This window comes from Triticum aestivum, chromosome 6B (assembly GCF_018294505.1).
Source record: "Triticum aestivum cultivar Chinese Spring chromosome 6B, IWGSC CS RefSeq v2.1, whole genome shotgun sequence".
Lineage (NCBI taxonomy): Eukaryota > Viridiplantae > Streptophyta > Magnoliopsida > Poales > Poaceae > Triticum > Triticum aestivum.
The window spans coordinates 609,760,246-609,776,733 of NC_057810.1; the positions used below are offsets into that span (position 1 = coordinate 609,760,246).

Here is a 16,488-nt window from a genome sequence, read left to right on the forward strand (position 1 = left end):
CATCAAAACTGAGCAAACCTTGTTGTAGTAGACAGTTGGGAAGTCATTGTGTTAAGGTCCCAAAGGAATAATGCACCAGAACAACAACTGTCGCTGATGTAGAGAAGTGTAGATCGGAAGATCCGACCTATAAACACACGTACACAAACGAACAAGGACCGAATCCAAGCAGATTCATCAAAGACAAACACCGATCAAATCTCACGAGATGCACCAAAGACACACCAAGGAGAACCTTATTCCATCTTGAAGGAGTCACCGTCACCTCGTCTTCCTAAGGAAGGCACACACCCTAGGCAAAGGGAAAATACCAGGTGTTCCTGCACCTTAGGTGATACGAGCTTCTGGGCCGTTGGATCTCTGATCCAATGGCATTTGAGCGGTTATTGTACTTGTGCGCAAATCTCATGCTCCTAGAGGGCTTTTTTTGAAAAAGTTTTAGATTCTCTAGGTGCCCTTGGATACAAGATCCAACGACTCCCAGGAGTTTGTGTCACCGTATTACCTTAGGTGCAGGAGCACCTGATATTCTCCCCTAGGCAAATTCGAAAAACATCTAAAAACCAAGCAGGAGCCCCCCGCCGACAAGGGCCGAAATCCATCGTGCCTCCATGGCTCTAAGGCCACTGAAGACAAGGTAGATTGGCGGCAGCGACGACGTGAGGCAAGGAAACCCCTAGTCGGTTTGGATGCGCTGGTGTGAGTATGAGTTTTTCTTTTAATACAATATAGACGCAGAAACTCATGCAAATGCAAACGCTCATCCATGAACGCGCACATGCACAACGTGCACCTCTGAGCACATTCGAGAGACTGACTGACACATCATCTTGAGATTGACGAAGTTTAAAATTTGAACCCTGATGGGCTGGGATGACTATACAAGTTAGTCCGTTGGCTCAAATTATGTAAACTACTTTTTTTTCCGAGGCGAATATGTAAAATGCTCTTAACGGTGATATAGACAGATTACTACTCCATGCCGGTGGATTGATGGGCAGACAAAGCTGCTCTTCGGTGCATACAAAGGGAAGAAAGCAGGAGAAGAAAAGGGTTGAAAAAAGAATAAAAACAAAAGAGAAGCATAAATACATCGCGCCATCCCGGATCTCCCCTTCCTCTACCGGTCTACCCCTACCGCGGTACCGCTCCCCACCCGCCCGCCACCTATTCGGCGTCGCTCCCCAGTGGCTTCCTTCCATGCCACTCCTCGGTGCCGCCTCCTCCTCCTTCTCCCCCTAACCACCTTCGCCCCGCACGCGCCATTAATAAAGCCCCGCGCCACTCCCTTCCCGGCTCCTCGCCGAGCCGCTCCATCGCGCGCCAGCGCCAGCTGCTGTCCATGGGCACCGCCGCGCGCCCGCGCGGCGCCCCCGAGCCGCTGAAGCAGCGCGTCAACCGCTGCCTCCTCCGGCTCTCGGACCGCGACACTGAGGCCATGGCGGCGGCCGAGCTCGACGCCGTCGCGCGCACCCTGGCCGCGGACGAGCTGGCGGCCTTCGTCTCCGCCGTCTCCGATGCGCGCCCCACCGACAAGACCCCGCTCCGGCGCCACTCGCTGCGCCTCCTCGCGCTCGTCGCCGCGTCGCACCCGCGCGACGCCGTCGCGCCGCTGGTCCCGCGCATCCTCGCCGCGGCGCTCCGCCGCGTCCGCGACCAGGACTCGTCCGTGCGCGGCGCGCTCGTCGACGCCGCCCGCGCCGCCGCGGCCGCGTCCGCGTCCGCCGCCGCCGCGCTCGGCCCCCTCGCCGACGCGCTCCTCCACGAGCAGGACCAGTGCGCGCAGCTCGCGGCCGCGCTCGCCACCGTCGCCGCCGTCGAGGCCTCCCCGCTCACCGCCAACCTCGCCTCCTACCTCCACAAGCTCCAGCCCCGCCTCCTCAAGCTCCTCCGCAGCAATGCCTTCAAGGCCAAGCCCGCCCTCATCGCCCTCATCGGCGCCTCCGCGGCCGTGGCCGGCGACGCCGAAGTGACCGCCTCTATCCCGTGCCTCCGCGAGGCAATCGCCAGCGACGACTGGGCGGCGAGGAAGGCCGCGGCCGAGGCGCTAGCCGCATTCGCCCTAGAATACAAGGATCTTCTCATGACCTACAAATCCTCTTGCCTTGCCTATTTCGAGGCCAGGAGGTTCGACAAGGTTGGTCTTGGGTTTGGTTGGATCTGCGTGGTGTGGCGTATTTTTCTGGATCTGTGGTTCGACGCTTAGATTTTCGGTGCCTTTTCGTCAATGTAGGTCAAGATTGTGCGGGACTCGATGAGCAGGATGATCGAGGCATGGAAAGAGATACCAGACATCGAAGAGGAAGAATTATCCTCGTGTACGGCGCCGGCGTCACTTTCACAACGAAGATCTTCTCTCGCAGGTGATGCACATAACGTGGAACATGTCAAGTTTTGGTTGCTACTTGTGCAGATCTGATAAATTTACGGTTGGCTCAAGTAATCGTTTATACTGCTACTAGTAGAAAAGAGCCATATATTTGAGGATTTTTTTTATAAAGAGGAAAATCATGTTGTACTAACTATTTGATTTCCTAGCAAAATTCTGAACTGTTGGGGCTCTGCTGTTTCTTTCTTTCTTGACACATATCATCTTGTGATCAAGCAGGTAGTGTAAGTGATGGGAGATATCCAGCTGCTTCCTTAGGCTCAAACTCGGTTCAGTCGGCGACGAGGAAGAATAGATTACCTACGAGCAGGTCGCCTCCTCCTGATGTGTCACCCGGTGTCACAAGAAAGCACAGCCCCTCATCCATCAGAAACAAGAGGCTGTCACCGCCTTCAAACCGCAAGGTAGGCCAAGCGAAGAACTGCGACCACAAGGTTGACACTGCAATTACACCTGATGCTACCCCGATCAAAGAGGTGACGGAGGAGAAGCTTCTTAAAGGAGGCAATCTGAGATCTAGGCTGGAAACAAGGAGGACGCTTTTCCAGGGCAATGAAGAGAGGGCAACCAAGTTGGCTGGAGCGAAAGCTGGCTCGCGAGTTGTTCCGTATGAATGTGGTAACATGGAAGAGATTTCTGAGGTTGAAGGTGGTTCAGAGAGGGTTCAGTCAGGTCTCAAAGATGAGGGCTTATCAGAGATAAGGTCACAGCTGCTTCAGATTGAAAAACAGCAGACTGGTTTACTTGACCTTCTCCAGGTGATTTTGCTTTTCTATGTTGGACATTATATTTTACAATTCTATTCAACTAGGACCATAAACTTTCATGTTAAGGGCAAGAAAATAGCTAGTGCTAGCTGTTCAAGCAGGTTTAGCATGTTCTTACGGTTTGCTTAGCTCATATTTATTAGCAAGAATGTACAATTGCTATTAAAAAATGGGAGTGGCTTGTCAGGATCTTTGGGCCTTTGAAAACACTGCAGAACTTTACACATGGCAATATGGCATCCCTGCGAGCGCTACAGGTCTTGTAGCCATGAAACTTGTCTGCCAAAATTAATAAGTAAAAAATGCTCATTGCATTGGCTATTTTACAAGTGTCCTGAACTTCAGGCAAGCTAAGGTTTGCCTACAGTGGCCGTAGTCGGATATTCGATCGATATATTTGTGTTGGTGGTGCGAAGAGGGTACATTTATCTTTTATGTCTACGTGACACTAGTCAAATTGTGACATTGACAATTTCATGCTATAAGGGGAACCTGGACAGGAACATGGCTTATGCTATATGACAATGTCTTAATCTGCAATTATCATAATTTCGAATCTGACCTTGCAAAAAGTACGATCTTATTTAGGTATTTTGCTGATTTTACCTGAGTCTGTCATCCATCAGTTGATATTTCTGCGAGCCTTATACTCCTAGTAATTAGTAGCCATGGGCCTTATAAGCAGTAACTCACCTGACATGCTTCTGATATCTTACATGTGTATTGGAAGCTTATCTGACATTGTTGTTCATCTTATTTATCAGAAATTTATGGGGAAATCTGAGAATGGCATGAATTCTTTGGAGACAAGGGTCCATGGCCTAGAGATGGCATTGGATGAGATATCACGTGACTTGGCCGTTTCTTCTGAAAGGATGTCAAGCAGCGAGCCCCGTGTGAACACCTGTTGCATTCTGAGCCCAAAATTCTGGAGAAGGCATGATGGTGGTAGAAACTCTTCCAGATTCTCTGCCTCCAGTGTTCCAAACAGCTCGGAAGGGAGCAGAACTTCTTACAAGTGGGAAAGGCAGAAGTTTGGAGTTCAGGGTGGATTTGTCACCAACCCGTTAGCTGAGCCAAATATTTCTTCTGTTGGGAGAACTGCAGTTACTCAAGAAGGCAGGAGGAAGGATTTGGCTCTACAGAAGTCAAGGTATTTGTTTTCTTGTTCTAATCGTGATTGATAATCCACCTCTCTGCGATTTAGTCAGTGGGATCTGATATGGTGGTTGGGGCAATCAGATTTCCATATATGACAAATTATGAATTGACAATTACACATCAACGTAAAAGTTGTACCCCTCTTACATATAATATAGTACATCGAAATGGTGGTTGGGACAATAAGATTTCCTTGTATGACAAATTACAAACTGACAATTACGCAGCAACGTAAAAGCTGTACCTTTTTATATATAAAAAATTATATGGTACATTGAAATGATTATCAGGTAGTCCAGTTATGGCGCCATCTCTATATTACATGTGCGCAATGCATACTGGTGAAACTTTCCTTTACAAGACTGCTGGGGTTTCCTTATCATTTCCCACCATACCACGCTTAATATATCTCTATATTTGCCTAGCATTATTCCTCTGTGTCCCAACTACTTGACAACTAATTTCTCTATTTGTCCTAATAATTTCAGGGTTGGTTAGGTGAGATGAAGACATTTCGTTTGATGTACGAACCACTCAAGCTAGAGCATATAAGCATCGAGGCAGGTTTTTCTCCTCTGTCGGAGCTCCGAGCATGTGGCGTACATGGATCACGGAGATCCGAGTCGCTGCATTCAATGTCAAAGTCCCTGAGCTGGGTATTAAGTCTGAAGTAGAACTTGGCTTCTTGAGCTGCATCCCCACTTGGGGTTGAAGATACAGTGGCTGAGGCTCCTCTGTTATCCAAAACCTGTCTGAGGCGCTGGGGCATGAGATGAGGGACAGCCCTTGTCTTTTGTTCCTTCTACTCCGGACTACGACTTGCCAGTTGCCACTACTTCAGAATGGCTAATTTCGTGTAAGAATGCAGTCGTGATGTATCACCGTAAGGAACTTATGGATGTATATAGTTTGGATAATAAAACAGCTTGGCTTGGCCGTGATCCACCATTGTTTCAGGTGTGTTTTACAGCTTCATGAGATGGCAGTGTGCCTGGTAATTTTGGTTGTGTTACTTATTGTTATCAATGCTGCTTCACTGCCTCTGTGTACGCTATGAATTCCCTAAGTGTGGCACTCAGTACTCACTGCCTCCAATTAGCATTGTGAGTAGAGTGGAGGAGGTGGAGTTATATGCAAGTGGGAGCCCATTGTTGTAGCCCAAAAACTTTGCCAGAGGACCACCTGGATCGGTCCATGTTGCTGAGATTTATAGGCAAACACAAGTCCACGTTGCTGAGATTTAGAGGCAGGAGGGGCGCTTCTGCAAAAAAGAAAACGAACAAGAACAAGAAGGGCCTGGGAGGCTGCAGAACTGCATTATTATAAACATAACAACTACTCCCTCCATTCCTAAATATAAGTCTTTGTAGAGATTTCACTAAATGGACTATATATAGAGCAAAATAAATGAATCTACACTTAAATTGCATCTATATACATCCGTATGTGGTTTATAGTGAAATCTCTACAAAGACTTATGTTATCGAAAAAGGCTTTCGCCCCGCTTTATATATAAAGCAAAGATCAACAACATCCCAGTACAGACGCACTCCACCCCAACACACACACACACACAAGACGGGATACAAAGGTGTTGAGCGCAGCAACACGACCCCTAGCACTACAAGAGCAACCGGGGGCTCCACGAATGAACATGCCACCACGAAGAGATGAAGCCGCATACGACGAGCCATGGGCTTCAAGACGGTGCCTTCAGGAAGGTTACGACACCGGAGCGGCGCCACCGCCCGATCCAAGGATCAAAGTTTCTCTAGGAGCCACACGAAGACAATGAGAGCCGCGACGACGTCTTCAGGAAGGGAACGAGCTACGCCATCGCCGGTCCGTCCGAAGACAGAGCAGGTTTTCACCCCGGACAATACTCACCGCTAACGAACGCCGCACCCCGACAACTACGCCGCCCACACGACCATGGCCACCGGGCAACACCAAGTGACATGCTCTGCCCAAGAGCACCGCGCAACCACCACCAGGGCCGCCGCCCCGGCATCCGAGACCTAGATACCACCTCACCCGACACCCGCTGCTACCCCAATTGAAGAGACGATCGGAACCAGGGCAAGCCTCCATCGATTCGTCCTGCAACACCGGGCGCGAGATGAGCTAGGTCCTGCTGCCGGGCACGAGACGCGAGACAAGCTCAGTCCTGCTGCCGGGTGCGAGACGAGCTCTGTCCTGCTGCTCGAGCGTGAGACTAGTGATGAGCTGCAGCACGGAGAGGGTCATCCTTCAACGGAAATAGCACCCGGACGACGAGGAGATAGATGAAGGGCCGCCACAAGCCACTTACGGACGAGCCGACGCTGGTATAAGCCAGCCGCCGCCGCAGCCGACTTGCCAAGGCACCATGGAGCCATCCACGGCCAGAGCAGCAGCCGCCCCGGCCACTTCCCAACCCGCGCCGCCCGCGAGCTCCAGGCGTCGGAGCCGCCAGACACGCACCCACGCATCCAGCCGTCCCCAAGCACCCCCCTCGAGTATCACCACAACACCGGAAGGACGGAAAGGCCCCATCTTGAGCAGGAGACCCCCGACCTCCCACAATCCAGCCCGCAATGGGCCCCTGGCAGCACCGCCAATCACCAGGAAAGCTGGATCCGACACCCATCCAGCCAGATCGGAGCGAAAGCTGAGAGGGAGGAGTCAGAGACGGCGGAGAGAGGGAGCCGCCGCCCGCCACCGCCAGCCGCCGCTCGCCACCATGCGCACGCCGTCGCGCCGCCTCGCGCCCCGCCGCCGCACGCCGAAGCCTAGCCGCGCCACCACTCGCCCGACCACGCGCATTCGGGACACCGCCGACCGCCGCCCAGATCCGTCGCCCGCAGACACAGGTGAGCCGCGAGAAGACCTCCCGCCGCCGCCGTCTGCCGCGGGCTTCACCGAGCGGCGTTTTTCGGCGGTGGCGCGAGGAGAGGAAGGAAGAGGGAGGTGGCGGCGCGCTAGGGTTGGGAGCCCCCGAGTCGCCTAGGGCAAACTTATATGATAAGATGAATAAAAGTAGATGGCGCTAGTTACTTTTATTTGTATCTTTTACTTTTCCAGCGACAGACGGCGGTGGCGTGAGGAGAGGAAGGAAGAGGGAGGTGGCGGCGCGCTAGGGTTGAGAGCCCCCGAGTCGCCCAGGGCAAACTTATATGATAAGATGAATAAAAGTAGATGGCGCTAGTTACTTTTATTTGCATCTTTTACTTTTCCAATCTATATCATAAAAATACCAAAAATATTCATCTTATCATATTATCTCTATCAGATCTCACTTTCGTAAGTGACCGTGAAGGGATTTACAACCCCTATATTGCGTTGGTTGCGAGGTTCTTGTTTGTTTGTGTAGGTGCGTGGGACTTTTGAGGAGCCTCCTACTGGATTGATACCTTGGTTCTCAAAAACTGAGGGAAATACTTACGCTACTATTGCTGCAGCACCCTTTCCTCTTCAAGGAAAACCAACGCAAGCTCAAGACGTAGCAAGAAGGATTTCTGGCGCCGTTGCCGGGGAGGTCTTCGCTCAAGTCAAGACATACCAAGTACCCATCACAAACTCATCTCCCTCGCATTACATTATTTGCCATTTGCCTCTCGTTTTACTCTTCCCCACTTCATCCTTGCCGTTTTATTCGCCCACTCTTTTCCAATCTCCTCTCTCTTTCGCTTGCCTTTTTGTTTGCTTGTGTGTTGGATTGCTTGTCACGATGGCGCAAGATAATACCAAATTGTGTGACTTTTCCAATATCAACAATAATGATTTCCTTAGTACTCCGATTGCTCCTCTTAATGATGTTGAGTCTTGTGAAATCAATGCTGCTTTGCTGAATCTTATTATGAAAGATCAATTCTTCGGCCTTCCTAGTGAAGATGCCGCTACCCATCTAAACAACTTTGTTGATTTGTGTGAGATGCAAAAGAAGAAAGATACAGATAATGATATTGTTAAATTGAAGTTATTTCCGTTTTCACTTAGAGATCGTTCTAAGACTTTTGTATTTGCCTAAGAATAGTATTGATTCATGGAACAAGTGCAAAGATGCTTTTATCTCTAAGTGTTTTCCTCCCGCTAAGATCATCTCTCTTAGGAATGATATTATGAACTTTAAACAACTTGATCATGAGATGTTGCCCAATCTTGGGAAAGAATGAAATTAATGATTCACAATTGCCCTACTCATGGTCTGAATTTATGGATGATCATACAAAACTTTTATGCCGGATTTAATTTTGCTTCTAGAAATCTTTTAGATTCGGCTGTGGGAGGCACTTTTATGGAAATAATCTTAGGAGAAGCTACTGAACTCCTTGATAACATTATGGCTAATTATTCTCAATGGCACACCGAAAGATCTACTAGTAAAAAAGTGCATGCTATAGAAGAAAATAATGTTTTGAGTGGAAAGATGGATGAACTTATGAAATTGTTTGCTACTAGGAGTGCTCCTATTGATCCCAATGATATGCCTTTGTCTACTTTGATTGAGAATAATAATGAATCTCTGGATGTGAATTTTGTTGGTAGGAATAATTTTGATAACAATGTTTATAGAGGAAACTTTAATCCTAGACCGTTTCCTAGTAATTTCTCTAATAATTATGGAAATTCCTACAATAATTCTTATGGTAATTTTAATAAGATGCCCTCTGATTTTGAGAATAGTGTTAAAGAATTTATGATCTCTCAAAATAATTTTAACGCTTTGCTTGAAGAAAAATTGCTTAAAGTTGATGATTTGGCTAGGAACGTTGATAGGCTTTCACTTGTTGTTGATTCTTTGAAACTTAGATCTACTCCACCTAAGCATGATATCAATGAGTCTCTCAAAGCTATGATAATTTCCATTGATGAGTGCAAAGAAAGAACCGCTAGGTTGCGTGCTAAGAAAGATTGCTTTGTAAAAGCATGTTCTTCTAGTTTCCATGAAAATAATGATGAAGATCTAAAAGTTATTGATGTATCCCCTATTAAATCCTTGTTTTGCAATATGAATCTTGATAATGATGGGACTGGAGGTGAGTCAACTTTAGTTAAAAGCCGTCCCAATAATTTGGAGTTTTTAGATCTTGATGCTAAATTTGGTAAAAGTGGGATTGGAGAGGTCAAGACTTTAAATAGCATTGAACCCACTATCTTGGATTTCAAGGAATTTAATTATGATAATTGTTCTTTAATAGATTGTATTTCCTTGTTGCAATCCGTGTTGAATTCTCCTCATGCTTATAGTCAAATTAAAGCTTTTACCAAACATATTGTTGATGCCTTGATGCAATCTTATGAGGAAAAACTTAATTTGGAAGTTTCTATACCTAGAAAACTTTATGATGAATGGGAACCTACTGTAAAGATTAAAATTAAAGATCATGAGTGCTATGCTTTGTGTGATTTGGGTGCTAGTGTTCCACGATTCCGAAAACTTTATGTGATGTGCTAGGTTTCCATGATTTTGACGATTGCTCTTTAAACTTGCACCTTGCGGATTCCACCATTAAGAAACCTATGGGAAGGATCAATGATGTTCTTATTGTTTCAAATAGGAATTATGTGCCCGTAGATTTTATTTTTCTTGATATAGATTGCAATCCTTCATGTCCTATTATTCTTGGTAGACCTTTCCTTAGGACGATTGGTGCAATTATTGATATGAAGGAAGGGAATATTACATTCCAATTTCCATTAAGGAAAGACATGGAAGACTTCCCTAGAAAAAAAGTTAAATTACCTTATGAATCTATCATGCGAGCTACTTATGAATTGAATACCAAAGATGGCACTACTTAGATCTATCCTCGCTTTTATGCCTAGCTTGGGGCGTTAAACAACAACGCTTGTTGGGAGGCAACCCAATTTTATTTTTGTTTCTTACTTTTTGCTTATGTTTAGTTATAAATATTTCATATAGATTATGTCTAGATGTATTTTCATGTTTTAATTAGTGTTTGTGCCAAGTAGAACCTATAGGATAACCTACGGTGATAGTTAATTTGATTCTGCTGAAAAACAGAAACTTTGCACGCACGAAAATAATTTTAGTAATTGACAGAAACGTGCTTTTGCGTTGATTCTTTTTGATGTATATCAATAGACAAATTTCCCAGTACTTCCTATTTTTGTAGGATTTATAGAGTTCCATAAGTATTCGAGAGTTACAGATTGCTACAGACTGTTCTGTTTTCGACAGATTCTGTTTTTCGTGTGTTGTTTGCTTATTTTGATGCATCTATGTCTAGTATCAAGTGGTATGAACCATAGAGAAGTTGGAATACAGTAGGTTTAACACCAATATAAATAAAGAATGAGTTCATTATAGTACCTTATGTGGTGGTTTTTCTTTCTTGCACTAACGGAGCTTATGAGATTTCCTGTTGAGTTTTGTGTTGTGAAGTTTTCAAGTTTTGGGTAAAGATTTGATGGACTATGGAATAAGGGGTGGCAATAGACTAAGCTTGGGGATGCCCATGGCACCCCAAGATATTCAAGGATAACCAAAAGCCTAAGCTTGGGGATGCCCCGGAAGGCATCCCCTCTTTCGTCTTCGTCTATCGGTAACTTTACTTGGAGCTATATTTTTATTCGCCACATGATATGTGTTTTGCTTGGAGCGTCTTGTATGATATTAGTATTTGCTTTTTAGTTTACCACAATCATCCTTGATGTACACACCTTTTGGGATAAACCCACTTGATTTGGAATTTATTAGAATACTCTATGTGCTAAACTTATATCTTTTGAGCTAGATAGTTTTGCTCTAGTGCTTCACTTATATCTTTTAGAGCACGACGGTGGCTTAATTTTGAAGAAATTGTTGATCTCTCATGCTTCACTTATATTATTTTGAGAGTCTCTTAGAACAACATGGTATTTGCTATGGTTATAAAATTGGTCCTAGAATGATGGGCATCCAAGTTGGGTATAATAAAAACTATCATAGAAAGTGAATTGGATGCTATGATCAATTTGATACTTGATAATTGTTTTGAGATATAGAAGTGGTGATATTAGAGTCATGCTAGTTGGGTAATTGTGAATTTAAAGAATACTTGTGTTGAAGTTCGTGATTCCCGTAGCATGCACGTATGGTGAACCGCTTTGTGATGAAGTTGGAGCACAATTTTATTTATTGATTGTCTTCCTTATGAGTGGCGGTTGGGGACGAGCGATGGTCTTCTCCTACCAATCTATCCCCCTAGGAGCATGCGCGTAGTACTTTGTTTTCAATGGCTTGTAGATTTTTGCAATAAGTATATGAGTTCTTTATGACTAATGTTGAGTCCATGGATTATACGCACTCTCATCCTTCCACCATTGCCAGCCTCTCTTGTGCCACGCAAATTTCGCCGGTACCATACACCCACAATATACCTTCCTCAAAACAGCCACCATACCTACCTATTATGGCATTGCCATAGCCATTACGAGATATATTGCCATGCAACTTTCCACCGTTCCGTTTATTATGACACGCATCATCATTGTCATATTGCTCTTTGCATGATCATGTAGTTGACATCGTATTTGTGGCAAGGCCACCTTCATAATTTTTCATACATATCACTCTTGATTCATTGCATATCCCGGTACACCGCCGGAGGCATTCATATAGATTCATATTTTGTTCTAAGTATCGAGTTGTAATATTGAGTTGTAAGTAAATAAAAGTGTGATGATCGTCATTATTAGAGCATTGTCCCAAGTGAAGAAAGGATGATGGAGACTATGATTCCCCCACAAGTCGGGATGAGACTTCAGACTTAATAAAAAAAAGAGAAAGGCCAATAAAAAATGAGAGAAAAAGAGAGAAGGGACAATGCTACTATCCTTTTTTACCACACTTGTGCTTCAAAGTAGCACCATGATCTTCATGATAGAGAGTCTCCTATGTTGTCACTTTCATATACTAGCGGGAATTTTTCATTATACAACTTGGCTTGTATATTCCAATGATGGGCTTCCTCAAAATGCCCTAGGTCTTCGTGAGCAAGTGACACGTCTCCAACGTATCTACTTTTCCAAACACTTTTGCCCTTGTTTTGGACTCTAACTTGCATGATTTGAATGAAACTAACCCGGACTGATGCTGATTTCAGCAGAACTGCCATGATGTTGTTTTATGTATAGAAAACAAAAGTTCTCGGAATGTCCTGAAAATCCACGGAGGCATGTTTTGGAAAATATAAAAAATACTGGCGAAAGAATCAAGACCAGGGGGCCCACACCCTGTCCACGAGGGTGGGGGACGCGCCCACCCCCCTGGGCGCGCCCCCTGTCTCGTAGCCCCCCCGAGTCTCCGCCGACCTCAACTCCAACTCCATATATTCCGTTTCGTGGAGAAAAAAACCAGAGAGAAAGTTTCATCGCGTTTTACGATACGGAGCCGTCGCCAAGCCCTAATCTCTCTCGGGAGGGCTGATCTGGAGTCCGTTCACGGCTCTGGAGAGGGGGATTCGTCGCCGTTGTCATCATCAACCATCCTCCATCACCAATTTCATGATGCTCACCGCCGTGCATGAGTAATTCCATCGTAGGCTTGCTGGACGGTGATGGGTTGGATGAGATTTACCATGTAATCAAGTTAGTTTTGTTAGGGTTTGATCCCTAGTATCCACTATGTTCTAAGATTGATGTTGCTATGACTTTGCTATGCTTAATGCTTGTCACTAGGGCCCGAGTGCCATGATTTCAGATCTGAACCTATTATGTTTTCATGAATATATGTGTGTTCTTGATCCTATCTTGCAAGTCTATAGTCACCTATTATGTGTTATGATCCGACAACCCCGAAGTGACAATAATTGGGATACTTCTCGGTGATGACTGTAGTTTGAGGAGTTCATGTATTCACTATGTGTTAATGCTTTGTTACGGTTCTCTATTAAAAGGAGGCCTTAATATCCCTTAGTTTCCACTAGGACCCCGCTGCCACGGGAGGGTAGGACAAAAAATGTCATGCAAGTTCTTTTCCATAAGCACGTATGACTATTTACGGAATACATGCCTACATTACATTGATGAACTAGAGCTAGTTCTGTGTCACCTTATGTTATAGCTATTACATGAGGAATTGCATCCGACATAATTATTCATCACTGATCCATTGCCCACAAGCTTTTCACATCTTGTGTTTCGCTTATTTACTTTTCCGTTGCTATTGTTACAATCATTACAAAACCCAAAAACATTACTTTTGTTATCGTTACCTTTCTTATCATACTACTTTGCTACTAAATACTTTGCTGCAGATACTAAGTTATCCAGGTGTGGTTGAATTGACAACTCAACTGCTAATACGCAAGAATATTCTTTGGCTCCCCTTGTGTCGAATCAATAAATTTGGGTTGAATACTTTACCGTCGAAAGTTGTTGCGATCCCCTACACTTGTGGGTTATCAAGACTAATTTCTGGCACCGTTGCCGGGGAGCATAGCTCTATTCTCTGAGTCACTTGGGATTTATATCTGTTGATCACTATGAGGAACCTGAAAGACGAAAGAACTTAGATTTTCCCCTCAACTACGAGGGGAGGTAAGGAACTGCCATCTAGCTCTGCACTAGATTCTCCTTCTGTTTTGAGTAAGCTTGCGACACCTAAACCTGCTACTGCTATGAATTCTGATATGTCGCATGTTATTGATGATGCCACTTCTGCTATGCATGATACTTATGATGAAACTACTTCTGTGCGTGATACTACTTTGCCATTAGGTGAATTTCTTGATGAACAACTTGCTAGGGTTAGAGAGAATGAAATTATTGAAGATGCTATTATTCATGATAGTGATGATGAAAGTTCTCCCAATGATTATGAACCACCTGTTGTTCCTGAGGGTTATGTTATGAATGAAGAAGCTGCTAGAGCTATCTTTGCTTGCAATGATAGATATGATCTTGAAAAGTTATTAGCTAAATGGAAGCAACAGTCTCTCAATGCTAGAATGAAACCTGACCCTGATTTTGCTACTTCACCTATATGTGTTACTGATAAGGGTTATGAATTCTCTATTGATCTTGAGATTATTACTTTAGTTGAATCTGATCCTTTTTATGGCCTTGAATCTGAAACTGTTGTGGCACATCTTACCAAGTTAAATGATATAGCCACCCTGTTTACTAACGATGATAATCTTGCTATTATTATATCCTTAAGATATTTCCGTTCTCATTAAAGGGTGATGCTAAGACTTGGTATAATTCTCTTGCTCCTGGTTGTGTGCATAGTCCCCAGTATATGATTTATTACTTCTCTGCTAAATATTTCCCTGCTCATAAGAAACAAGCTGCCTCACGGGAAATATATAATTTTGTGCAAATCGAAGAAGAGAGTCTCCCACAAGCTTGGGGGAGGCTTATCCGATTACTTAATGCTTTGCCTGATCATCCTCTTAAGAAAAATGAAATACTCGATATTTTTTTATAATGTACTAACTGATGCTTCCAAGGACTACTTGGATAGTTGTGCCGGACTATATGCTTATGCCGGACTGTTGGACTATGAAGATACAAGATTGAAGACTTGATCCCGTGTCCGGGTGGGTCTCTCCTTTGCGTGGAAGGCAAGCTTGGCAATTCGGATATGTAGATTTCCTTCTTTGTAACCGACTCTGTGTAACCCTAGCCCTCTCCGATGTCTATATAAACCGGAGGGTTTAGTCCGTAGGACAAGGACAATTAGAATCATAGGCTAGCTTCTAGGGTTTAGCCTCTATGATCTCGTGGTAGATCAACTCTTGTAATACTCATATCACTAAGATCAATCAAGGAGGAAGTAGGGTATTACCTCAATAGAGAGGGCTCGAACCTGGGTAAACATTGTGTCCCCCGCCTCCTGTTACCATTAGCCTTAGACGCACAGTTCGGGACCCCCTACCCGAGATCCGCCGGTTTTGACAACGACATTGGTGCTTTCATTGAGAGTTCCACTGTGTCGTCACCATAAGGCTTGATGGCTCCTTCAATCATCTACAACTATGCGGTCCAGGGTGAGGTTTTCCTCCCTGGACAGATCTTTGTATTCGGTAGCTTCGCACTGCGGGCCAACTCGCTTGGCCATCTGGAGCAGATCGATAGCTACGCCGCTGGCCATCAGGTCAGGTTTGGAAGCTTGACTTACACCGCCGACATCCGCGGAGACTTGATCTTCGACGGATTCAAGCCCATGACAGGTGTACCCTATAGTTGCGATGAGCATGACCTAGATCCGCCATCGGACATTGCTCAGGAGATCACACCTGCAGCTGCCCTGGCTTTAAATCCAGTGCAGATCGTGCCATCCAAGGAAGGGAGGATGGACCCCACCATGGAGGCCGCACACTCAGCAGCGATATAACCGAACACATATTTCACTCTTAAGGAGGTCTGTGTCATCGGACCCTCGGACTCGTGTCCGGCCATGGGCTCCGACCCGCGTGCATCCGTGCCCATCGGATCTAACTGGGCACCGATCATGGAGTTTAGCTCCGCGGATATCTTTCAGCACTCGCCCTTGGGCGACGTGCTAAACTCATTAAAATCTCTCTCCCTGTCAGGAGACTCTTCGCCGAACTATGTCCGGCTCGAGTGGGAAGCGGGCAACGAAGGAATTTGTTACCCACCCACCACCCACTTAATAGCCACTGTCGATGACTTAACCGACATGCTTGATTTCGACTCCGAAGACATCGACGGTATAGACGATGATGCCGGAGAAGAACATGAACCACCGCCCATAGGGCGCTGGACAGCCACCTCGTCATACGACATATATATGGTGGACACACCCAAAGAAAACAATGGCGAGGATCAAATGGACGCAACGGAGGATGATCCTCTTGAGAAGCAACCCAAGCGCCGACGTCAGCGGCGCCGCTCTAAATCCCGCCATAGCAAAAACAGCAATACCGACACAAGAGACAATAGCACTCCGGATTATGCCGAAGACGAAAACAATCCCAACCAGCCAAGCCGGACGGGAGGACGGGCAAGCTAGCCCTGATGAACAGGCAATGGATGAAGACTCGGAGGATGACAATTACATGCCCCTCTCCGATGACGAGGTGAGCCTCGGCGACGAAGAATTTATCGTGCCTGAGGATCCTGTCGAGCAGGAGCACTTCAAGTGCCGGCTTATAGCCACTGCAAACAGCCTAAGGAAAAAACAGCAGCTGCTTCAAGCTGATCAAGATCTGCTCACTG

At 45.7% G+C, this 16,488-nt stretch overlaps 1 protein-coding gene across 1 annotated transcript; it reads left to right on the top strand.

The window, feature by feature from the left end:
• Window positions 1-1,129: 1,129 nt before the first annotated feature.
• LOC123138284 (TORTIFOLIA1-like protein 3) lies at window positions 1,130-5,265 on the top strand. Its single transcript, XM_044558227.1, has 5 exons — window positions 1,130-2,137; window positions 2,234-2,363; window positions 2,609-3,147; window positions 3,921-4,309; window positions 4,806-5,265. Exons 1-5 carry the CDS (start codon window positions 1,343-1,345, stop codon window positions 4,813-4,815), a joined length of 1,863 nt encoding a protein of 620 aa, XP_044414162.1. The 5' UTR covers window positions 1,130-1,342; the 3' UTR covers window positions 4,816-5,265.
• The last annotated feature ends 11,223 nt before the right edge of the window (window positions 5,266-16,488 follow it).